This window comes from Protomyctophum parallelum (assembly GCF_964188405.1).
Source record: "Protomyctophum parallelum genome assembly, chromosome: 1".
NCBI classification, from domain to species: Eukaryota; Metazoa; Chordata; class Actinopteri; order Myctophiformes; family Myctophidae; genus Protomyctophum; species Protomyctophum parallelum.
In genome coordinates, this window is record NC_139697.1 from 69,932,728 (window position 1) to 69,958,689 (window position 25,962).

General features: G+C 43.4%; 2 protein-coding genes across 4 annotated transcripts in view; both read right to left on the bottom strand.

Moving 5' to 3' along the window:
• LOC310867329 (RING finger protein 145-like) overlaps positions 1-9,607 on the bottom strand; it is a 35,062-nt gene extending 25,455 nt beyond the window's left edge. Inside the window, exons 1-2 of the mRNA XM_083777288.1 lie at positions 9,465-9,607; positions 2,001-2,286 (exon numbers count right to left, since the gene is read on the bottom strand). Coding sequence (XP_083633414.1) covers positions 2,001-2,184 — 184 coding nt within the window. The 5' untranslated portion in view covers positions 2,185-2,286; positions 9,465-9,607. The remainder of the gene's footprint in view (positions 1-2,000; positions 2,287-9,464) is intronic.
• An 865-nt stretch (positions 9,608-10,472) lies between these two features.
• Positions 10,473-25,962, bottom strand: part of LOC310873970 (EH domain-binding protein 1-like protein 1) — a 38,173-nt gene continuing 22,683 nt past the window's right edge. The window contains exons 15-28 of one of the 3 annotated variants that reach the window (XM_083786592.1): positions 25,605-25,962; positions 23,473-24,426; positions 22,666-22,885; positions 21,738-21,892; positions 20,995-21,043; positions 20,537-20,870; positions 19,834-19,970; positions 17,760-17,796; positions 17,346-17,380; positions 16,552-16,663; positions 15,454-15,553; positions 14,238-14,311; positions 13,660-13,774; positions 10,473-12,763 (exon numbers count right to left, since the gene is read on the bottom strand). The exon at positions 25,605-25,962 is cut by the window's right edge and continues 797 nt beyond it. In XM_083786592.1, coding sequence (XP_083642718.1) covers positions 12,676-12,763; positions 13,660-13,774; positions 14,238-14,311; positions 15,454-15,553; positions 16,552-16,663; positions 17,346-17,380; positions 17,760-17,796; positions 19,834-19,970; positions 20,537-20,870; positions 20,995-21,043; positions 21,738-21,892; positions 22,666-22,885; positions 23,473-24,426; positions 25,605-25,962 — 2,768 coding nt within the window. In that variant the 3' untranslated portion in view covers positions 10,473-12,675. Of the gene's footprint in view, positions 12,764-13,659; positions 13,775-14,237; positions 14,312-15,453; positions 15,554-16,551; positions 16,673-17,345; positions 17,384-17,759; positions 17,797-19,833; positions 19,971-20,536; positions 20,871-20,994; positions 21,044-21,737; positions 21,893-22,665; positions 22,886-23,472; positions 24,427-25,604 lie in introns of all 3 variants that reach the window. The other 2 variants (XM_083786591.1, XM_083786590.1) reach the window with 2 other exon arrangements.

Below are 25,962 nucleotides of genomic sequence, written 5' to 3' on the forward strand. Positions count from 1 at the left end.
CATTGAGAACATGTCCCACCAAAAGGTCGTATAAGTGATATTCTTTACCATATTCTGATATGAATCAGTAACAGCAGTTACTCTAAACATATTTTTAGGTCGGCAAAAAATCTTTTCCAGACACAAGTCATGCAGGATCCAACTACAAAACAAACAAGGGATAGTGGAAGTGAACAAAACAACAAAAAGAAAACTAATAAGACAAAATTGGAACTGGCCTTGGATAACTGAATGTACTGAATGAAAAGCCTTCCTTGCAAATCCCAAAAATGAGTTCAAACCGCGACACCCTGGGCGCCAGTAACCGATACAGAGAGCAGAGCCACGAGCTGCTTTGACCGATAACAGATAAGGTGGTCAAACACAATCAAATCACGTCTACCAATACTACAACCATACTGTGTAAACACTGGCCCCAGAGCTCCCGATAACACACCAGACCACGCCACAGGACTTGTACGAACTTGTAGGTCTGCTATTTTTGAAAAATTGAGCACCACTAATACAGAAACATGTCAGAAAACTGTACGAATTTTGAAGATTTTCTTTTAATTTCGACGTCAGGCCTAAATGAGTTAACTGGACCGCCAGTCAATCATGCTTAATGTCCTCAAAGTCAGGCATCCAACACGCTTTAAAGTGAGCAGATTAGACCTTCCGTTCCAGAGAGAATGGCCAAAACATCTCGAAAATAACTCTACTTTAATGTGCCCCCCCCCCACACCAGTCATAAATGACTTGTCAAGGCATTATAATGCAAATTAAAGAGATGTACTGTAGCTCTACCTAAATACTGTAAAATAAAATTGTTGAAATGCAATGCATTTGTACTGTGACTTTAATATGGTCCGAAAGTACATTATGACAGGTAGGAGATGTAGTTAGTTGGCCCTTGGGTGACTTCATATTTTCTAAATTGGCGCCCTTTGAAAAAGGTTTGGACACCCCTGACTTACAGCAATAATGCCAAATGAATTTCATTACATCCGATTCTCCTAAATAACACTATTTTCAAACCTTGTTTTTTTCACTAACTCAGGATTTGTGCTGGAGGCTGGGACATGGTGCGCCTGCCCCATGTATGGGGCACATGTGTGTTTGTTATAATAACAAAGGCCAAAATATTTGTACTGAAACATGGCATGTGTTGTAAATCTATACAGTAAGTAAAGAGCAGGGTGTTTGTTATTCAACAGGATATGTAGGCCTACTGCATACAGAGATGCACACAATCATGGCCTCATACAGTATGTAATGTATGTGTGCCACAAGCATCCGTCCATGAACCTAATTTTACATAGTGCACGTAGGGTCCTTGTTCTTGAACAGGTTGTGCGTGCGTGCGTGTGCGCGTTAAAGGTCCTTACATTATTTTGGACGATTTGTTTGCATTAATTTAAACTGCTGCGTTTTTTTTTAAACAACAGCCTGTGTGACGAAGCGCTGGTCACGCGTTCGCATTGCTGAGAGCTGAAAAATATTTTCGAGATATAGGCGAGAGCCTAGCGTTTTCACCTTTGGACACTTTAGTGCAGTGGTTGCCAAAGTGGGGTCCGGGGACCCCTAGGGGTCCTTGAGAGAGTTCCAGGGGGTCCCCAGCTAAATGATAATTAGTAACCAAATGCAGAGGAGTGTAAAAACGGGTCTATTTGGTTCCATTTGTACACTCTCAAGAGTTAAATTAACTTTGATTTTGCCCTTATACATCGAGGGTCCCAGAGATAGAAATGCCATTAAATGGGGGGTCGGTGGCCTAATTCAGGTCAACTGGGGGTCCTTGAAATGAAAATCTGTGAAACTCACTGCCAGAGCTATAAGAATCTTCTCTCATGGGGCTTCCTTGGCATATATTTTCTAATGGGGGTCCGCGGGCTAATGAGGGTCAATTTGGGGGTCCTTGACGTGAAAAAGGTTTGGGATTCTGGGAACCACTGCTTTAGTGTGTGTGTATCGTGTGCTGTACGTGTGCTTTCCCTGGAGAGCCATATGACTTCACTGACCGACATAGTGCAGGTAGAGCGCCAGGTACTTGTACTGGAACAGGGGGTTGTTGGAGAGGCTTGTGCGCTGGATCTTCTGGAAGAAGGAGCTGACGTCCCAGCGGTACAGCACGTCCAGCAGCATGATGCTGGGGACGCGCAGGCCCACGTTCAGCACGGCCTCCATGCGCTCCTTCACCGCCATGATGCTGACCTCGTACCCGGGGGGAACTGGGAGCCGCCGCCGCCCGTCGACGACGACCTCGCCGGGACCACTTTAGCGACCTGGGAGCTTACGCCGGGCGCACTGTGACACACGGGAGAGGAGAGGGAGAGGAGGATCAGTTTCAACAGCTTTCTGAAAAGCCTGTGTTTCTATGCATCAACCTTTTTCATGTCAAGGACCCGCAGAATTATCTGTATTATCTGACACCCCCCCCATCTGAAAATATGTGTTTCAGAAGCAAAGATTTGAGTTTAAAACGTTCGCTCTGAACGAATATATATTCAAAGATTTGTGCCACATTTTCACGATAAAAAAAAAAATAGCAGATCTACAAGCTCGTAGCGCGGCACCGAGTGCTATGAGCTTGTAATCTGCTATTTTTCAATAACTAAAGTATAACATGATGCTTAAAACACCAAAAGGGGCCCAGGCCGTAGCGTAACGGTCTGGGCACCGGACTGGTAATCCAGTCGCAGTGTGCCGCGGGTTCGACTCCGGGACCCGACACGGCCTTTACTGCATGTCTTCCCCCATCTCTCTCCCGTTTCCTGTCAGCCTACTGTCTGTCCCTTCAAAATCAATAAAAAGGTTTAAGCCGCAAAAAAAATATCTTAAAAAAAAAAAAAAAAGAAAACACCAAAAGGGGTTCCCGTCCTGAATGGGTTAAGTAGACAGACTTTAAGTCTGATTAATACAGTACTTTAGTTGCGCTCCTGTGTCATGCACGAACATATCTGATCTTCAAGCTCGCACTGAAACACGTTGTTGTGTGCGTGTGAAATCGTGTGAAATCGGCTATTTTTGGTGCGCGACACTGTGCCATGCACGCAACCATGTATACATCAGTGGGTAGAGGTCTTGATAGTGACTTCTATGAGGCTGTAGCAGTATAGCAAAGCCTCAAAACAAACATGTCACATGAAGCCAAGATCACATGAAAAAGAAAATGTGAAACAAACAAAAAAAAGGTTGAATTGAATTCATTATAAAAAATGGACAAAACATTTAAATAACCAGGTATGCACACGTTTTAGTAGTCATATTTAAGAGATTTGCAGCACCTTCAACTACATACTTTGTCGTACTATCACAAATAGGCGATCTACAAGCTGGTAGACCTCCTATCTAATGACATGCCCGAAATGCGGACACCAAGTTCAAAGTGGTTAAGGTGCATAGTAAAGTTTCCTTCCAGGTGGTAGCCTCGAGTTGATATAGTTGATATTTGATATTCCATCCGAGGCCTGTTTGTGTAATTCTCCATCTTCCAAAATAGCTGCCACTGCCCGTAATAGAAACCATTGTTTTGTACATTTGTGACAAATTGGAACACTCGCAACTGTTGCTACAGTAGGTACAAAACAACAGTTGCTATGTGTTGACTGTGAGAGAAGAAAGAAAGAAATGCGTCTTGTTATTGGATCTTGAAAACAAGTCACAGTAGAACAGTGATATCAGGTTTTTCCAGTGCTCTACCTACTATGACTGCAGAGAAATTAGACTGCAGAGAAATTTGACATTTTCTTCTCAAAGTGGTTACAGGCAGTCATGCTGGAAGAAAGACAATTATACGACCATTCTCTGCAAGGCCCCTATTAAATGACCACAGTGACAGGCAGGCTGTTTTGTTGACATACTATTCTAAAGCTTGACCTTCTCGGCCTTAAAACAACATTTAAATACAGGAGCACATTCTCTTCGGGGATTTCCTGCACCAGTGCAGTATGAATCACGCACAGATGAAGGCCAATTACCAATGTGGAATGGCAGATGTGAAAGAAAACACCAGAGGAATGGAAAAATAAATCCAATACTGTAGGTAGGTGGATAAAACTATGAACACATTCAATTACAGTGAGAGAGCATAAGAACATGGCTGGGCTCCCTGAAGGAAGGTGCTACATGTCAGATTAGACTGACTTAAGGGAGTAGACTCGTATAGTAGCAGCACATGTTGCTCTGAGCTACTGACATCAATACAATCGTATCAGATCAGAGGCTTTTTAACCCATTTAGACCCGAGGACAATTCTAAAAAAGAAAAGCCTTCTAAATCCTGACAGTTTTCTGAAAATGTCAGTGGTGCTCAACCTTTTTCATGTCAGGGACCCGGACCCCCACAAATTGGCCACAATTATCTGTATTTGGCTGCGGACCCCCCCATCTGAAAATATGTTGTTTCAGGGAGCCTCCAGATGCAAAGATTTGAGTTTGAGCCCCCCCCCCCCCCCCCCCCCCCCCCCCCCCACACACACACACACACACACACGCCCACCCAATTTGGTGACAGAAAAGCCAGTGTTGAAACTCTGCTCACGATATTAAATGTCACTCCTGTTCATACTGTGCAATCAGAGCGGATCTTCTGCATGCGTCACTGCGGTGAAATGCATCGTTCCCCGCTAAAACATGAGCACTTTGTGTTTTGCGTGGGTGTGTGTGTGTGGGTGTGCGAGTCCAGTGGAGTTGCTGGAGTTGGGGGAGGGGGCTAGTCATCATCATCATACATAACCACTGGTTGCTTGCTTGCTAGCTACTACTGTACAGCACACACCGTTTACCAATGGCCTTCTCTCCTACACTTCCTCTCTCTCTCTGAGACACGCTGTGTGTGGAATGCATGACATTCCACAACTATACCACATAGCTGTTATTACGCACGCACGCACGCACGCGCGCGCACACACACAGTTTTAGCACCTTTCTCATATACAGAACAAAATGACTTACAGTACAGTACTACAAAAGCATTATAGTATAAATTAACCCATTTTGACCCGAGATCAGATTCTAAAAATGTCTTCTGCATCCTGACAGTTTTCTGAAAAAGATACGTTTCTATGTCAGTCGTTCTTCGATTTTTCAAAAAATAGCAGTCCTACAAGCTCGTAGATCTGCTATTTTTCAATAGCTAAAGCATAACATAATGCTAACACCAAAAGGGGTTCCCGACTCAAAATGGGTTATAGATAAAACAGTATATCAATTCACAGAAAGTTGACAAATGAGTATGAGCAGCCAAACGTTCTGTTCTAGTACTACAGTTTGCAAAACAAATGCCCATGCTATTTATCTGCTTCACGCTCAAACTGCACTATATCCACTTACAAACCATCTCACTCTAGAGATGAGTGGAAATGCAAAACGCTAGCCCAAACGCACTTCTGAATTGTCAGTGTCGTTTACAGTCACATTAGTCACATTTGCTATTTTGCTAATAGAGGATTTGCAGCCCGTTTCTAACAAAAACATCTATCCTGATTGGAAAACACTCGGAACACCCTAACCGGGCCGGTTCCAATCCAATTACCACAAAGTGGTTGTGATGTGCTCAATCGTATCAAGTTAATCCCGTTTCCAAAAACGGTGTTTTTAAACTGTTTGAGCCGGTGTTAAGTAACGCTGGAGACGCAAACCCAGGTTTGAAATGGATTGACACTTTAACTTTTCAGGAGTGTGAAGCAGTTGCCCAACTTTAAATATGTTAAATATGTCCACCTCCAATGCTGAGAATAGTCAAAGTCCTGTTCAGTGACATTCAACTGAAAATGTATTGGTGCAGTTGATCAGGAACATGTCGTTGAATATTCTCAGCATGATGAGGCTTGACACTTCATACTGTCTAATATCTAACTGGGGCTCTATTCCAGGTCTGCTAGTATTTCCCTCTACAGTCTACTCCACAACAAATCTCTTTCCCAGAAATAGTCGATCTATAAGAAGATCCTAGCGCCTCACCTTGTGAGTCGTGAACTGTTGGGACATTGTAGATCTGCTATTTTTGCCGAATGTTTGCCCCAGAATATGGACGCTAGGGTTCATGTGGGAAATTAAGACTTTAATTTGATTTTAATAAAAGATTTTATTTTATGGAAAATAATAAGGCAACTACACACTTCACTTCAACAACATGGATAATTGTGTTTATGTGTGTTATATAGACTTATATCACTCCAGAATTGAAAGAGAAATTCTGGTGTGACCCCAGGAAGAGTAGCTTCTGCTAAAGGTAGTAGCTAATTGGGATCCAAATAAAACAAAACAATAAACAAACAAGCGCAATTAGCGGTGGGCTACGGCACCGTGCTAGTGGACGATATATATAGGCTCAGGGCTCACTCCAGGACCAAAACGGTAAGTTAAAGAGTCAACGTAAACCGTTTCAAACAACATTTGGGGTCTCCCCGGGGGATGGGTTGTTAAGATGATCCATCTGCTATACAGCTGCATGCTGTGCGGCCCTTGTCCGCGCCGTGAATGGTGACCCGATAAATCAATTGGCATTACGGAAGCTCTCACCACGATAACGGCTGAGATACGCCAGGAGGATACCGACAGCAGCAGGGCTCATTGTTGGGACTCATCTGCTAGGTCTGCGTGTGTGCTATTATTGTATTATTGTATTTTCAAGATAACACAAAGGGCTACAGATCTGTTTGTTAGTATTTTGTATAAATAAATCAATGAGAGTGGCAGCACCGTGTTGCCCACACACTGGTGTTACGGTGTTCACTGGTTCATCCATCGGACCATAAACTGGCTTATAACAGATCAGAATATTAATAATATATGCCGATACTCAGTTGTATTTGTACCTGCCCCTCAACACCTCAAACACCAACTGCCTATCCTCCCTTAGCCGAACTACAAACCTGGATGGATGTCTGCTAATTTTCTTCAACTCAACGCAGACAAATCAGAAATCCTCCTGTTCGGCTCCCTAAGATCCAGACCTCACATTCACAACTGTCTTTCTTGACTCCACGTCAGTCAATATTACACCTGGGTCTACTACTGCCTGGACTTTTTCCACCTACAGTACGCAATATCTACAGAATCCACCCAGTCCTTTCCACACCACCTAACCTCCCAAAGTCATTAATGCCCTTATTTCATCTTGCCTGGACTACTGTTAAGTTTGTTAACGCCCATTATTCCAATCTCAGCAAGGAATCTATACACCGCCTGCAGTAAGTGCAGAACGCAGACTTATTGCCGGGACCAGGAGGTCAGAGCATATAACCCCAGTTTTAGGGAACTGCATTGGCTGCCTGTAACCTTTAGAATTGATTTTAAGATTGTATTGTTGGCTTTTAAAGCTCTTAACGGCCTGGCACCCCAATACATATCTGTCTGACCTCCTGTCCGTTGCCTGAGGTCCTCTAATGTGGCCATACTAGAGGTCCCCAAGACCAACTTGGTGACCAAGGGTGACAGGGCCTTTGCAGCCAGGGCCCACAGTTTCCCAAACAGTGGTAGCTAGTAGCAAGTAAATGTCCGTTTCCTACATTTAGTTTTGATTTATTATTTCAAATATCTAAATTTTAATTTTTTTAACTTTTAGTAGCAATTTTCACTAGCAGTCATACAGACATTTATAAACACTGTTGCAGTCCTGACGGATGTGTGCTGAGCAGAATTCATCCACAGGTGTAGGCTACAATCTAAACAAAAAACACATGTACAGTTAAAACGCGCCATCCAGTTTGTTTACCTCTCTGATCTCACACTAGAAAGCAACAACACCACATAGGGCACGTGTTTTCACTTTTCAGATGAGGTTCAGAGGTACTCGAAGTTGAAACACAGCTGCAGAACAGAACAGAACAGAACAGAACACCATTTTGTTCCCCAACAACACCTCAGTAACTTCCGAAGTTGCCTCTTCAAAATTCGCTGACGGTAGATTTTCCATCCCCCGTTTTGCTATATATCCCTGCAGCCCCGGGACTGGAGGATCCAGTAAAACTTACATAACAGAACGTCCTAGATCCACACCAAAAAAACACATAGACCATAGACTCGAGATCACTTTGCAGAAACCCCCTTACATAACACACGACTACCTACCCGCCATCTAATCTATTCTATTCTATTCCCCTACTATCAAGCCTTCACCCTGTGCTAATCCTGCTACATAGTCGTTACTGACTATTACTGCACTCTGAATGACAGGCAGCAGACCTGTATGTGTCTATTATATACACTCACTGACTGTAGTAATAATAATAATATGACATTCAAGTCTATGCATTCAATCAATGCACACATCCAGGTCATATTATTATGTTCAAACAGAGCCAGGCTGGTGATGGGATGGTTGCCTGCCTGAATGATGCATCAATGGCTTTCCCCACTGCCATTCCCCGTGAACTTTAGTAACCCCGGTCTCGACCGAGAGGAAAAACCCTATCCGCTCTACGCTGCTGCTGCAAGGCTGCAACCGTGGAGTGAATGAAAGGCTGCATGCAACAAAACACAAACAGAGATGATGGGCGAATTGAGCAGTCAAGCGAGCGAGCGGGCATACGGGGGTGTTACACAGACATCGGCGACCTGTGGAATTACGAGACACGTTGGGTTCCCCCGGGGGGTTTATATATAATATATTATACACATTACACAGGGCTCCACTTTCGTCACCGCTAAACCCCTTATCCCTAAACTTTATTATTGTATTTTGCAAAATATTTTTGATTAGTTAAAATGGCCAGTCTACAAGCTCACAACGTGTCAATGTAGATTGGCTAGTTGGAACTATTCGAAAATGTTTTTCAAAATAGTAAAAAAGAAAAAAAAAGAAAAAAAGTTTAGGCATAAGGGGTTTAGCGGTGACGAAAATGGAGCATATAACAATTAAATTAAATTCAAACGTTGAGAGGCGAGGTCCGCCGGAGGGAAAGTCACAGCAGGTGTCCAAGCACTTTGTCCACGTACAAAATGCTCATAGTATTCTAGCGCGACTTTTATGATGAAGTGAACAAGGTGGACCCTCTTGTAAACAAGTGCAGTGCTTTATTGGGTGGTCCACTCACAGTTAACAGTTTTTTTTTTATTGAGTTTGTGCTTGAAATGTACTGTAATTCTGCAAACTGTTAATAAATTTATACGATTAATCAACGTTTCAGTCTCGAAACTGTCAAACAGAGACCCCTGGAGTCACACCATTCAATAGCTCACCAATGGCGGTTTAACAACTGTATCAGTGATGCTAGCCCGGTTAGCCGTTTTAAGCACGGTGGTTGATGATTAATCAGCACTACACAATTTACTAGCCATATTTGTTTTTAAACGACTTGATTATTTTACTTGTTCGGGCATAATAAATAAATCCAAGCTGGTTTAGTGGTTAGTTAGCCTAGCGGGGCAGCTAGGACGAGGAGAGAGAGAGCGAGAGACTCCCTTGAGCTGTTCTTCTTTTACGTCCTGTCAAAAAAAAAGAAAGTATACATACATGGGAATAGAAAATACGCTACTTACATTTACGGGACGACGTTCCTGACAGAGTTGCGGGGTGCTTTGCGAATCCGATCGCGACCATTTTCACGGGGCGCCGCCGACCGAGTTAACGGTCCCAAACGATGGAAAAGCTCCTCAGTCAAGATGTGGCCCTGGCCCACCCGACCCGCTCGCACACTCACTGCTGCTCATCCTAGCGGCCATCGGCGGCTACTACCACCGAGCGTCTCTGGTAGTAGTAGTGCCAAAGATAGTGAGGGGCGGGAGCCCCGCCCCCTTTCAGAACACGAGCGGCCCAGGAAATAATCCCCCATTCATTTTCCCCATAGGCCTTTAAAAAATATATTTTATTTTAAAGACCTTTAGTTTAAAGCCTCGAACAAAGCCAACTCGGATCGTGAGAAATCAATTCAAATCATGACAATAAACACAATGTTTTGGGCAGATCAAATAATTTAAAAGAAGAGGAAATAAAGGCAGGGTAGTAGGCCCACTTTTGTTTTTCTTCTTACTAATTATTTGATCAAGACTTAATGTTCTGACTTCAGATATGAGAGCTCTTGGTGTCAACTAAGTATAGCCTACAGGGCTTAAGCGGTAAATGTCTGACAATCAGCCAATTTACAAGGCACAGTAGTAGTATCAACTGCTTCAACGTCAATGGTAAATGGTGCATTTATATAGCGCCTTTATCCAAAGTGCTTTACATAGATTGTGCATTACATTCACCCATTCACACACCGATGCCAGAGGAAACCATGGCACCAACCTGCACATCAGGAGCAATTTAGGGGTTCAGAGCCTTGCTCAAGCAAGGACACTTCGACACTAACTCTGGGGGGAGCCCGGGTTTGATCCGGTAACTCTACCACCTTCGCTTGAAGGTGACAAGAAACGACACCAAAGTGCCACATATACATCATGTATTGGTAGCTAGCTACCGGTATACATTTATATAGTTTAAAGATGTGGCAATATTTCTGATCTCAAAAGGAAGAGATTATGAAGAACTGATTTTGTGCCCCACAAGTCTGTTTATATACAGTCAAACTACAGCAATACTTTTTTTAATGTGATTATGTGTACAGCAGCAATACAACATCAGACATACACACAGGGTACAGCTCTGGTCCATAGCTCTAATGCCTACATTAGAGCTATGTTACTCTTCTCTTTCTTCTCTTCGCATGAAATGCAGACCAGCCTCTCGTCTGTAGCAAAAATATAAAGAAAGTTTTTTCTACTCAAATAAAAACTACAAAGGCAGCTTGTGTTATTAGAAAGCCTACTTTCACATGTCGGATACAGCAAAATGTATACATGTTTATTCATTGCTGCATCAATAAAAAAATAAAAAAAGTGTTTAAAAAATAAATAAAGCCTACATTCCTTAGTGAACGCACTCTGAGCCCCCCACCACATAAAAATGCACTTTTTGGCCAGAAAGGGATTTCTTTTTCAACGGAAGAAAAATACTTTTAGTTTAATACTCCACTGCGCCCTCTACCGATATTGTCAAGAGAAAACCTCATAGACAAGATTTTTCCTTCCAGTGGAAAAAAAGTCCCTTTCTGGCCAAAAGGTGCATTTTATACGGCGAGCTCAGAGTGCGTCCACTAGGGAAAGTAGGCTTTCTAATGACACAAGCCGCAATTTGTATTGGTGAGTAGCAAAAACGTTCTTTATATTTCCGCTACAGACAAGAGGCTGGTCTGCATTTCATGCGAGCGCAGGAAGAGAAGAGTACCATAGCTCTAATGAAGGCATTAGATATATACCACATATATAGCTTTTACAGCCACTGTGAACACATTCAATTACTGACTAGATTTCTTCAATATAGAGGACATACTGTAAGAGTAAAAAATATAATATAATATTAACTAACTCCCTGATTACCAAAATAGTCTGCTAAGCAATGATAAAAGCGTGGCAAGCCGTACTTTACCAGTAATAACTATAAAATATAGTATAAACGTGTCTTTGACCAATCAAAAGTATATTAATACTGAAATAACTCAAGAGTGATATACACATTATACACACATTTGATATAGAAAATTCAGCCCCATGGATCACTCCAATAAATAAGAAGCAGCAAATTAAATCAAAACAATTCTCCAACTATACAGATACACAATTATACTTACTGTTATGGAAAATCATATAGGCCTACTGTAGATTTTTTTACATGAAAAACATTCAACAGAAAACAGACCCAAACACAGTGGTGGAAAGTAAAAGTACAATTACTCAAGTAGTGTACTTAAATACAAGTATTATGTATTTTTATTTTACTTGAGTATTTCCATTTTTCAATTAAATACTTCTACTCTACTACACCTCAGAGGCAAATATTGTACTTTTTACTCTACTACAATTATCAGCTATTCGAAAATAGCCAATATACAAGATCACAGTACATTGTGATGTGAAGCGTTCTGAGCTTGTAGATCAGCTGTTTTCACCAACAAAAAAAAAGAAAATTTCAGAAAACCTTTGAAAAAACTTGTAAAATGGCACATTATGCACAATGAGTAAGTACTTTTGGTACTTTAAGTATTTGATGCCTTGTACTTTTACTCAAGTCAAAGTGTTATAACCTTTACCTCTAAAAGAGCTTTTTTGCATTGTGGTATTGCTATGTTTATAAAGTAAAGGACTCAAGTACTTCCTCCACCACTGACTGCACACACACACACTTTACAGTCTGACACACCCTACCCAGCGCGGCCCATCCTGCTGAGTTATTGCATAACAACAAGACGGTTTCAACAGAGCACAACCGCACAACTTCTGTTACTCTCTGTGACGGCCAAGCTTTAATAGGATCACAAATAGTGGCCCTTTTCGACCACGAAGGGTAACCTATAGCCAGCACCACCCGGAACATGAAACTTCCCAGAATCCGTGAAGTTCTGTGATTGTTTCCAACAGAACCACCCCGGAAGGGGGTAAAACAAAATAAAATAGCTCTTAGTTTGCGATGCCTTGTGAGCTTGTAAATCTGCTATTTTCGCTATTATAGAAAAATGTTAGACGTATAGGTTCTGGGTTCATATAACTCAGGGTTAGCACTACCACCTGAGCAGGGTCCAAACTAGGTTCTGACAACCTTATCTGAGCCTTAAACTAAGCCGAGAACCCGTGAAATATGGTTCACGGCACGATGTGGCTCACTCAGTTCTTGTAGTCAAAAATAGTCATAGGTCTTGGGTGATTTCTCAGTCTCTCACTGTAAGACACATTTGTCTTTGTTGCTATGCTTTTGCCTCCTCAGCTCCAGACCTCGCTCCAGGCGCTCGTCTTCTTCCATCGCCCTGCACAAAACACACATAAACGGAGACAGAAAGACGTTTGCGAATATATAGGACCCCAGATACAGTCAGAAAGCATAGTATAGACGAGGTGGCCGAGGTTAAGGCCATGGATTTGCTAATCCATTGTACACTGCACACTAGGGCATTCACTTCTAGTCATTTTTACTAGCTGACTAGTTGACTAGTTTTACTAGTCGTTAGTCAAGTTGTTGTTTAATTACCTATTATGTAAAAAAAATAGGAATTTATGTACATTGGTGACTTATGTACATTGGTGACTATAACTATAATCTACCTGATCTTGAGGAAAAAAAGAAAACTATATATATATTTTTTTCTTCTTATCAACTAGTCAACTAGTAGGTTGACTAGTGGATTTACTAGTCGACTAGTTGAATAGTCGACTAGTTGCTTAATGCCCTACTGCACATGTGGGCTAGCACTAATTTAAATTTGGTGTGCTATGGTTGCTCGCTGCTCCTAATGGTTTACACAGTTCTGCTCTGGGTATGTGCAAATGTGCTTCGCCAAAACATGTGGCCTATAGACAGGTTCATTGTTCACAAACATTACTACTGTGTTTTGGCGAATGTGTTGTGCGCACATTCAGAGGCCAATACAAATTTGAAACACGCACAGCTGGTCAGACTATAATTACAGTCGGATAGCAAGCTGCAACACAAAACGTTCTCTCATAGGAATTCCTGGGACAAATTATTTTCAAAAGAATGTCCGACTGTCCATGGCCAAATACAGCAATTGACATGAAATAGTTTGAGAACCACTGGTATAAAAAGCCTTGTGTTCTGCTCCCTAACTAGAAATCTGTCTATGAAGAAATGTATTGACACACAATACAAAGTACATTAATGCAGTATTTCACTTTGGGTTCGTACCCTCTCTCCTTGGCGTCGATGTCTCTGATGATCTCATCTCGCTGGTTGACCAGTGACACCAGTTCCTGCAGCAGCAGCTGTTCTCTCTGCTGCTGAGTGGTGGTCTTCTGCCAGTCTAGTGTCACATACAGTATTACATGTTATAATTCATTATATAAGTTAATATTTCATTAATTACGACATGATTTAATAATATAAATCAGTTTTTTTACAGTACAGTACTGTAGTAAAGGGCTTAAAGATGGAGTGCCATGATTTTTTTTCCAACCCTAAAACCTGATCATCAGGTATTATTTTTATATAAGGAGGAAGATTTGAACCTCCATGAAGAAACCCTAAACACAAAGGGAAGACATCATTGCACACCAAGGGGTCTATTGAAGTACTGTCACCTCATAAACACAAACTGCACTCCATCTCTAAGGATGTGTGTGTGTGTGTGTGTGTGTGTGTGTGTGTGTGTGTGTGTGTGTGTGTGTGTGTGTGTGTGTGTGTGTGTGTGTGTGTGTGTGTGTGTGTGTGTGTGTGTGTGTGTGTGTGTGTGTGTGTACGTGCGTGCATGTTACAGTGTTACTGACCTTCAATGGCCATCATGACTCGTAGTTCTCTGGTTAGCAGCTCAAATTTCCTCTCCAGGTCTTGTTCCTCTTGCCTACAGACACAAATATGGAACATTCTAGGTTGTGTGGATGGAGTAATAAACATAGTACTTTGTCTGCATTTGTGACTATGTAGTATGTACATTGTACATACTGTACATAGTACAAAGTATGTACAATACACGCATTTTCTGTGTGATGAAATGTAGGTGTAATATGCAAGCAAAGCTCCTGTGTGTGCGTGCGTGTGTGTGTGTGTGCGTGTGTTTGTGTGTGTGCGTGCGTGCGTGTGTGCGTGCGTGTGTGAGTGCGTGCGTGAGTGCGTGCGTCCTCAGGATTACCTTTCTGTGTACAATACAGCCTATAATTTCTGTCAGGCCGAAACCTCCTATCTCCATATTCAAACCTTTTGTGCTTTTTCGTAACAAAAACAAGACCCGATCTTACCACAGCTATCAGCAGCACACAAAGCAACAAAAGTAGCAGATCCACAAGCTTGTAGTTCTGCTACTTTTGCCAGTTTTTGAATTTGAATCCTGAAAAGTACGAGTTTTGGACATCACATATGAGGGTTCCACACTGCTGTACTCAAACTGCCCCCTACTGTACTGTATGTTTACAATGACGAGCCTGAAATATGCTTCTAAATGATGTGCCCCCTGCACAGGACACTATTCTATATTTGTTACTATTCTGCTGCACCTCATGTACGGTATGCGCTACTACTGTACTGTACATCCCCTGCTGTTTATTTTAAGCACATCTGATACTATATCTGCTGCTATTTCTGCCTCACATGTATATGTGTTTTTACATATGCTGCCAGTTTAACTGCCTGATATCATTGCCATTTTTGGAATATTTCTATAGATTTCACTCAACAGTTATCAGGAATATATTATGGATACTTGACCTGGTGTCCTTCTTCTTTCTCTCTATCACCATTCTTCTTCCCTTTCCTCAAAACTACAAAAGATGGGAGCTTGTATGAAAAGGTATTTCACCCATTTATTACCGTAAACCTGTGATATGACCATAAATTCGAAATTGGGAGGTGTGTGTGTGTGTGTGTGTGTGTGTGTGTGTGTGTGTGTGTGTGTGTGTGTGTGTGTGTGTGTGTGTGTGTGTGTGTGTGTGTGTGTGTGTGTGTGCGTGCGTGCGTGCGTGCGTGCGTGCGTGCGTGCGTGCGTCTTACATCAGCTCCAGGTTGTCCTGTCTGCGTATCAGGGCGTTCTTCTTGTTGACCAGAGTAAACCACTCCTGGATCAGTTTCTCCTCCGTGTCACGGTCATCTCCTATACAAACAGGAAATGTGTCAAGACAACATCAAAATGGGGCGCCCGCTGGCCTAGCGGTCCAGGCGCATGCCATAGGCTCTGGCCTGACAGCGTGTCGCGTGTTCGAGTCCCGTTCATGACGACCTTCGCTGCGTGTCTCTCTCTCTCTCCCTCTTTCCTGTCAATGTTCACTTGATACTATCAATAAAGGCAGAAAAGCCAAAAACTAATCTTTAAAAAAAAGCAAACATCAAAATGATCTCTCAGCACAGACCGCAGTGCAAACATAGCCCAATTAAATACAAAGCAGAAGAAGCTATTCCTGCTTCCAGTGTATGACAAGTTGTGATGGATATGTGTTTCTAATGTTTGATACCGATATATGATGTGTTCCCCGTTTATTTGTAAAATAATCTGAGTGTGTGTGTGTGTGTGTGTGTGTGTGTGTGTGTGTGTGTGTGTGTGTGTGTGTGTGCGCGCGTGCGTGCGTGTGTAGAGCATTGATTAAAGCTAAATCAAATCAAATGTATGGCCAAGTCCTATAAAGTGATTTGTTTTGTTAAACAGTGTGAAAGGAGCCCCATCACACTAATGCTGTTTCCTAATAAATTAACACAATATGTAAAATGATGATGATTTAGTAATATTGTTCCTGCTGTTACGTACTGCCAACCAGGTAAACAAACAAAAAAAACACAAACTGAGGCTTTAACCTTTGCTTTTATGAAATATCCGCGACCATTCGTTTAATGGAAAATGCCTCTAAACTAAATTTAGTTTGGCCACTTAAAATGCTCAAATCTTTAACAAATAAAACGAAAATAGCCTTGTAAGCTGGTAGAAGCTTGTAGATTGGCTATTTTCTTTTCTCTGCACATGCTTTCAGACATGCTGGCTTCTGAAGAATCCAAATGACTCGGTCGTTAGCGACTGAGACCGTGAGTCCGTGTGTGAGTGTACATACTGCGTGTCTGCAGCCTGTCTTTTAAAGCATGTGTACTGTATCTGTGTCCCACCTGACTCCATGAGGCGTCGCAGACGTCTCTCCACCACGGCGGCTCGGCTGTCGATGTGCTTCTGTTCCGTTTCCAGCGCTGCCAGCTCACTCAGCACATACTGACTGGTGTCCTGCAGACACTGACCACACACACACACACACACACACACAGCACACACGCACACACAAACACACACACACACACACACACACACACACACACACACACACACACACACACATGAACACACACATGCAGTCACAGACACATGCCAAGAGAAAGAGAGGGAGAGGAGGAAAAAGAGGAAAGAGCAGGAGTAGTAGAAGCAGAAGCAGTAAATAGAAGGAAAGAAAGGACATAGGGAAGCAGAGAGGAGCAATAGAAAAGGATGGATAAAACAGACAAGAAAGGGAGAGAGGGTCAAAGGATTAGAGAAAGGAACGATAGGGAAATGACAGCAGTAAAGTACACAGGCCCAAGGTAAAGACAAGAGTGCTGAATTGAATCTTGTTGCGGTATCGTTGAATTAACACTGAGGATTTCATAGTATGGATCGGGGTCCCAGAGATGAACATTAAATAAAATGAGGGCCCACCTAATACATCCTACATACAATCCTTAAAATTAAAAGGACTGAGAATATCTGCTCCAGGGAACAGAAGGTGATGCAATGTACAGAAACAGAAAGGTAACTAATACACCAGAGTTGAAAAAAGACATCAGAGGAAGAGAGACATTCAAGGATGAAGTCACCAGAACTCTTATGCAGCAATATGGCTGCCATGCAAATCTGAATATGACCAATAACTGACCATTTTGTCCTCTTCTTGTTGAGGTGATTGGGATCCTGCTGCACACACACACACACACACACACACACACACACACACACACACACACACACACACACACACACACAGAACACAAGGGAAGTGACAAATCTCAAAAGTCATTTACATGCATAGTATTAACTAATTTCACATTGGACTGAATACAATTACAATTTTCAATTTAGGCATTTAGCAGACGCTCTTAATCCAGAGCGACTTACATTAAGTAATAACAAAAAGCATGGGAATACATCACAAAAAAGCATTTATCATAAAACATGTGTAAGCTAAGAAAGTAACAGTGGAATATCTATATGAATGAATGAATGAATACTGTCCAAAACGGAGTTTTGCTTCATCATAATCTTGTCACTGTATATGACTTGGAGCACCCACCTGGAGTAGTGTTCTCTGCCGTCTGCTCTTCATCGCACTGAATGGGAAGGACATGATGGAACAGTCACAGACAATACAATAGTATAGGAAGGACATGGAACAGTCACATACAATACAATAGTCTGTGAACAATGGCAGAAATAACCGATCAATAAGCTCCAAGTCCCAATTCATTGCATGGTGAGTCTCGTGACACGGTGGCTCAGAGGTATAGCGGCAGCTTGGGATACAGAAGGTTCCCAGTTCGATCCCAGCCTCTCCCAGAGTAATTAGTGTCGAAGTGTCATTGAGCATGACACCGAACCCCTAATTGCTCCCAATGAGCAGGTTGGTGCCTTGCATGGTTTCCTCCGCCATTGGTGTGTGAATGGGTGAATGTGCTATAAGAATGCACCATTTGACATTGTAAGCTTGTAGATCTACTATTTTCAAATTGAATTATGTTAGCTAGCTTGTGAAATAGTGGCACAGGGATGTTGGGCGTTTCTGATTTTTTTTAGTGGCGCAAGCACTCCAAGAAACACAACCTATGTCACAACCTATGTCCCTATGTTTAGAGTACCAGTAGGGGCAAAAGTGGTGCTGTTGTGCTAGGAACAGAGAGAGAGAGATAGTGTTGCACTGTTGCCTGCTTATAGAGCACCGAAGTCCTGACGTCACTTTCGGAAGAGGGCGTCAGTCCCCAGGTTCATGTATTTTTTATTTGCATTGAAATCCCCATAGGGGGATTTTAGATCTCTTCATATAAGAACTGCGTTTGAAAAATAAACCGATCACCCCGGCCTTTTCACTCATATGGATATGAAGCATCGACTGAAGGTGGAAATGTACAAATATACCCAAAGAGTAACATAATAAGCGTTAGAAACGAGTCAAATAACCCAGAGACTACATTTCCGGGTAGGCGGGTGGCTGCATCTGCCTGTCGCACAACATAAACTGAATGTTTATTTTTATTTTTATTTTATTGATATTTAATGTTTCGTGGTTAGTACGAGTTGAGTCACCACCAGCTGAGCTTATGTCAACGAGGAATCTCAGGAACGCAATGTGTTGATAGCTGGGCGTGACGTATATTAGCAGCCTTCATATGTAGTTTCAAGGCTTTTGCGGCCACATTAATTCCATTTTCTCCAGAAACTGGCTGTATCAAATATTAATGAACATCATTAACGACACCTGACAGAAAGGCTGGGGTGGTCGGTTTATTTTTCAAACATAGTTCTTATATGAAGGGATCTAAAATCCCCCGATGGGGATTATAATGCAACTAAAAAAATCACACCAGTGTGACCCGAGTGGTGCAACTCCCGTCTATTGGTTCTCTGTATCATTCCAATTTGTATCGTCCAATTTCTTCTCTGTATCGTTGCAATTTCTTCTCTGTATCGTTCCAATTTCTTCTCTGTATCTCTGGTGCCCCCTACTGGTATAAATATGTAACATACTCGTGCTCACTTATACATACATACAGGTACACACACACACACACACACACACACACACACACACACACACAGGTACACGGATGTCCAATTTCTTCTCTATATCTCTGGTGCCCCCTACTGGTATAAATATGTAACATACTCGTGCTCACTTATACATACATACATACAGGTACACATACAGGTACACACACACACACACACACACAGGTACACGGACGTTGCTGGATGTAGGAGTGGTTGCACCACTCAAAAATACATGAACCTGTGTACTGGCGCCCTCTACTGAAAGTGACGTTAGACTTGGTGCTCTATTACAGAGAGAGAGAGAGAGAGAGAGAGAGAGAGGTGTCTGCTAAATGCTAATTCCCCCACACAGTAACTCTGTCATTTCTCGACCGTTTCGGACGCGGGGCGGCTCGCCGGAACCGGGCTGGCAACCTGGGCGCGTTCCTGTGGGCCTGGAAGTTCCGGGGACCCAGCGGGGACCCCCACACGGAGTTGCACGACTCGGTTCACACAGGTGTGATTTTTATATTTACCTAGCAGGTACCAGGTATCTGCCAGGTGCTGCACACTGGTATGTTATGTGTTGACTTGACCTTCAACAGCAGTCAGTGAAAGTGTACCTGTGTGTTTCCTTCATCCTCACTCTTCGTCCTCCTCCTCCTCCTCACCAGGTCTGCATCTTTCACCTGACCCAGTCCAGACTTGGACCCTTTGGTAACCAGCCTCGGGGGAGGGACCGGGGTTATCGACTCCTCCCCTAAGAAATACGTACGTCAGTCAGAGTTCAGATTGAAGCCAAGTTTGGAAATGTGTAGAAAGATCAATCAGGCAGTGTTGTTTTCGTCGACTAAAACTATGACAAAAAATGTTCGCCGACTACCTTTTTTCACTGACGAAAACTAAATGGAAACTAAATAATAACTAAGCTACGGTGACTAAAACTATAAGACTAAATATGTCGACAATTTCGTCAAGAAATAAAAATCTTATAGGAAGGGACTAGTGGACAAGAGATCCAGTATAAGTCATTTCACACTTGGCTATTTTCAGCAAGTGTAAAATCAGCCATTACGACGGCATCAAGGCCCACCAAAATACATTTTAGTTGACTAAATCAACCGTAGATTTAGTCGACTAAAATCGCATGACATTTAGTCGACTAAAACTAGACTAGACTAACACTAACACATTCCAGGTGACAAAAATTTGACTAAAACTAAATGAAAACTATTGAAAAGACTATGACTAAAACAGCTACATTTGCTGCCAAAAACAACACTGCAATCAGGCAAGTCAAGCAAGTCAAGTCAAGGCGTACCGTACCTCTGGCCATGCGTTTGGACCTCGGGGGCGGGACCACCAGGGAAGTGCTCCCGCCGTCCTCCAGACTCACGGCGGCCCCCTCCTGCAGCCGGGCCATGCAGAAGGCGGCGGCGGCCACGTCGGTCGGCGCGGGGCCGGAGAGCTGGGCGAAGCCGTAGCTGGTCTGGCTGCTGTTCTGCTCGATCTGGAGGACGCGCAGCTCCTGGTTGGTGAAGTGCGAGCGGATCTGGCTGAGGTAGGTCATGACGATGAGGCGGTCGGGGACCGACAGCAGGACCATGTCCGAAGGCTCCAGCAGACGAGAGATGCCCAGGGCTTCGAAGCCGTCAAACGCCTTAATGGACAGTGGCGGGAAAAGTTTTTATTTTAGTACTTTAGTAATTGGAGTGGAAAATGTACTGTTGAGTACAATTGAGTACAATTGAGTTTGAAGACCATCTAATCAGTTGTGTCTTTACCTTCTTGTTATTGAGCTTGATGTCATGAGGGTCCAACTTGTCGAAGTCTCTGCAGGGATATAAATGCAGAATGCAATCACAACAAAGCTACCGCATAGCATATTTTTGAGTGGTGCAACCACTCCAAGGAAAAGCCTTGTCCCTATGTCCCTATGTTTAGAGTACCAACAGGGGGCACTGTTGCACAACTCACTTCAGACGGGTCTGATTTTAAAGGACATTTCCAGAAATGTATAGAACTTATTTCAGGGAAATAATGAATCCTGCAATACCATTTTCAGTCATAATATATCAAATGTTTTATGATTTATCACAGGTTTCTCTTATTATACGCAGCATCACTATGAAACCGTTTTCACCAAACAGGCGACAGTGGATAATATTACACATCTTACTCAATATCTGGAATACAAAAATTACATAATTATAAAGCTAAGAATCCCCTCTTTTCCACAGCGCTTTACACACAAAAACAGGCTTTCAATTAATTTGAGTGAGCAAATCATAACAATATCAGTCTATACTAGTGGCAGAGTAATATAGTAAGAGTCTGAGAGTGGCGACAGACACTAGCGCTGAAGTGCGGAAGTGCTCATTCTAGCTCAATGGGATAGTTCCAGCCATAGGAGCAATGTTAGGAACTATAGCCCATATGCATCAAAGCGTGCCGCTACTCTCCTACTCTACACTCTGACTATCGGTAGCAAGCCAGATAGAAATAAATAAAATGTTCAGAGCTTTACATTTTGTCCGGGTGGAAGTGATGAAAGATGGCGCAGAAGGCCAGGCCGTTCCGCCAGGAAGTGCTGAAGTTGGTGATTTTGACCCCCTGGTGACCTTGTGTGACCTCCTGACACCACTGGAGGAGGGACTGGCTGGAGCTCACCAGGAGCGGAGTCTGGAGGAGAGGAGGAGGGAGCAGTTAGTGTTGTTTTCGTCGACTAATACTAAGACGAAAACTAAATGGAAACTAAATGAAAACGAAGCTATGATGACTAAAACTAAGACTAAATATACTGACGATTTCGTAGACAAATAAAAACTAGACTAAAATAGTGGACAAGAGATCAGGTATAAGTCATTTAACACTTGGTTGCATGTTGAAAATAGCAGATCTACAAGCTACATGCTTGTAGATGTATTTTCAGCAAGTGTAAAAACAGTCATTACGATGGCATCAAGGCCCGCCAAAATACATTTTAGTCGACTAAATCAACTGTAGATTTAGTCGACTAAAATCTTATGATATTTAGTCGACTAAAACTAGACTAACACTAAAACATTGCAGGTGACTAAAATGTGACTAAAACTAAATGAAAACTATTGAAGAGACTATGACTAAAACTAAAATCAAAATGTGCTGTCAAAAACAACACTGGGAGTGAGGAGGAAGGACTGCTGTGTTAGTGTCAGCTGGATCAGTGTAGGAGTTGTATAAATACAGTATGTAGTGGTTATCCTTAGCATCAAATGTATTAACGGAACTGTGAAATTTTATCTGATTTGTAGGTCAGACTAATAATCACACAAGTCACACAGCACTTCAGCCCCGGACGCAAAAGACCATAATAACACATGGAACTGAACGCGTATGGGTCTTGGTTGGTGGATCCATGAAGACCTCTAGTGTTTGTACTGACAACTACCATCCATTATATTACTGTTATTTACCTCCTCGTCCTTTCCATCGGCCTCCTCTCTGACCAGGACCACAGGCTTTGGGGTCATTGGGTCAGAGGTGACGACACCGTCTGTCTCCTCCAGTGCAGGCTTTCCATTGGACACTGGGGAAGCGGGAGGGGCCTGCACACGTACTTTGGCGTGACCCGTAGGACGTTCAATCTTTGTCTTCTCTCCATCACCAGGTGCGACAGGCAGCTGATCACTTCGCCTAAGGGGAGAGCATTGGGACAAAAGATACAAAATGGATTATGGACGTGAGTTTAGAATTAAAATGGACGAGCGTATTACTGTATATTGTGGACTTGCAAACCTGTTGTGGGGGGTAACCAACTTGCAAGTCCAGACAGCAGCAAGCGAGGTAGGACAGCAAGTTAGTATCAAGTCAATGCAAGTGTTAAAGAGTGACAATGGCAGATAATCTTGAGCAAAAGATGCGGTGAATTGTTTCCTCGCCACAACTTAAGGTTCAAACACGTAAAAAGCGTGAGTCCAGCCAGAAAATATATAATTGCAATTCTGCTTAAAAACATTCTTCGCAGAGAGAATGAGGGGAATGTAAAAGTTTGACTCAAAGTCAGGGACAGAACAAGTCCAACCGCGCGCACGCACGCACGCACGCACGCACGCACGCACGCACGCACGCACGCACGCACGCGCACACACACACACACACACACACACACACACACACACACACACACACACACACACACACACACACACACACAATGCTTCAATGGAATAGTATGGTTTCTGAGCAGCAGGGGACAGGGTTGACCTCCCCAGCCAACTTACACTTTGTCCTTTGCTTCCTGTTTTGTTCCCGTCTCTTCCTGTACAACCACGGCTTCTCCCAGCTCACTGGCCAATTGCTCTCCATCCTCGTCCAATAGAATGTCCTCCAGGACAGAAAAGCAGGAACCGATGGACTTCAATTCTGTAATGGGTCCGTCCTCAGTGCTGTTATTAAGCTCTACGGTGTCAAAGATGATGTCGAGGGGGTCAGGGATGAGGCGTTTCTTACTGCGGGGGGTAGGGGCCGGAGACGCTCCGCCTGTCAACAGACGTATTTTAGCCAACAACACTCTTTCCTCCTCCTCCAGCTGCTGGGCCTTGGTGGTGATTGGCTCAGAGGTGTGTGACTGAATGTGTAAGTGTCCTGTTGTTTCCGCGGTAGCGTCTCTGTCTGTATGGCTGTCGGTCCCGTGAACAGTGTCACCCGTAGCGGTGCGTGTCCTCACGTCAACAACGGGGCTCTTGGTATCCGCAGTGTCAACGTTTATTGTGTCATCGTGTGATTCCGCGTGGGTCTCGGTTTGTGCGTCGGGGGGCATCTTGGCGCTGTGTTTGTCAGCGGGAAAGGGCCAAGGAACCACCGATGACAGGACGAGTTTGTCTTTGTCTTTGTCCTCCGCAGAGACGCCGGTAGTTCCTCCAACAACAACAACAACAACATCAGCAGCAGCATCATCTCCCCGTCCAGTTACCGGCTGCTCGTCCGTCTCGCCGCGCGGAGGAGGAGCTGGCTTGATATCCGCTGTCGCGCCGATTCCCACTTCCTGCTTAGGCACGGGAGGAGGTTGGCAACGAGGAGGAGCTTCCCGATTGGTTAGAGAACGAGAGTCCTCGGATCTGTTTGGCTGATGGACGGAAGGGCCTTGGCATAGGACGTGGTGATTGGTAGATGATGGGGGTGGGCGGGTGGGCTCCTGGGTGGCCACGGGGGTCGTAGTGGATGGATGATCTAGGCTGTAGACAGAGAGGGCGGTTACATACCCAGATATGATAGGTTGAGACACCTTATAATACCTTAATAGTCAGTCACTGCTCAAACCACTGCAGTCTTTGCCATGCCACAGTTCTCCCAGCAACAGAAACAAGAACCATAACAGACCAACCATATTAGCGACGGAGAATGAACCCAATCATAAAAAAGAATACCCATGCTTCAACCTCGTGCGTACAGTAGTGACAATAGCGACCGACCGACCGTACGATTCCATCCACCATGCTACATGATACACTGTAGTGATGATAGCTCAACAAACCAGTCATGCTCTATGATTGCAGATATCACATAATAACCACCATGAAGCAGAAACCAATATACTGTTGCACTAGCTGTTTCTGCATTATTTTGTTTCTTAAACATTACCACCGTGTTAAAGGAAATGTGCAGTGTGAGGGGAACACCTGCCATACAATGTCTGTCAACGACGATGCCCAGAAATCATTCCTCATAAATGTTACTGTCAGTATTCTTTAATACCATAATGTGTATTTGGAAAAACACACGCATCACACTGCCTGTTAGAACATTCACAACCACAGACGGACATACAGTAAAAACACACGCATCACACTGCCTGTTAGAACATTCACAACCACAGACGGACATACAGTAAAAACACACGCATCACACTGCCTGTTAGAACATTCACAACCACAGATGGACATACAGTAAAAACACACGCATCACACTGCCTGTTAGAACATTCACAACCACAGACGGACATACAGTAAAAACACACGCATCACACTGCCTGTTAGAACATTCACAACCACAGACGGACATACAGTAAAAACACACGCATCACACTGCCTGTTAGAACATTCACAACCACAGACATACAGTAGTGTGTAAAGAGGGAGAGCTCAAGGATTCTTCACAAACAACATCAAAGTTATGATGTTGCTTGGGAGGCCATTTGTACAGTGGATTCACATGCCGACAGAGAAGAAGGGTACGCTGAACCAAAGGCTGAGCCCTTTAGTACACAGGTTGATAGAGGAAGAATTATCAAAAATTCAAGTCTAATCTTTTTTTTCTGCGGGAAGCAGACCAATGAAATACCTTGTGCACAGGTACTTTCTACCCCTCCTTCTTGTTCCGTCACTATATTCGGCCAAGTCACCCGTCTACTTACCCCCCTTCCCTATCCATGTACAGCTCCCACATGGTGCTCCCGAGGTCTTCCTGCCCTCTCTCATATTCAACCTCCTCTTCTTCCTCCTCTCTCATCCACACAGGGATGGCGCCGATCTTAACGTTGGAATTCCCCCTTTTCAATGATGTTGGGCCCGCTCTCGCTCTGCCCTGCAGTGCCTCGTTTCTAACAGCTGCACGGTTGGAGTCTTGGGCCGCGGCTGGTGTGGAGTCGGCTGTGTTAACTCTGGGGCTGGTGTCGAGGTCAGAAGCCCCCATTTCAGCAGACCAACGACCACCTTCGTTCAGAAGGGCTTTGACCTCTGCATTAGGTTCGGGGACGCTCACTGAATCAGGAT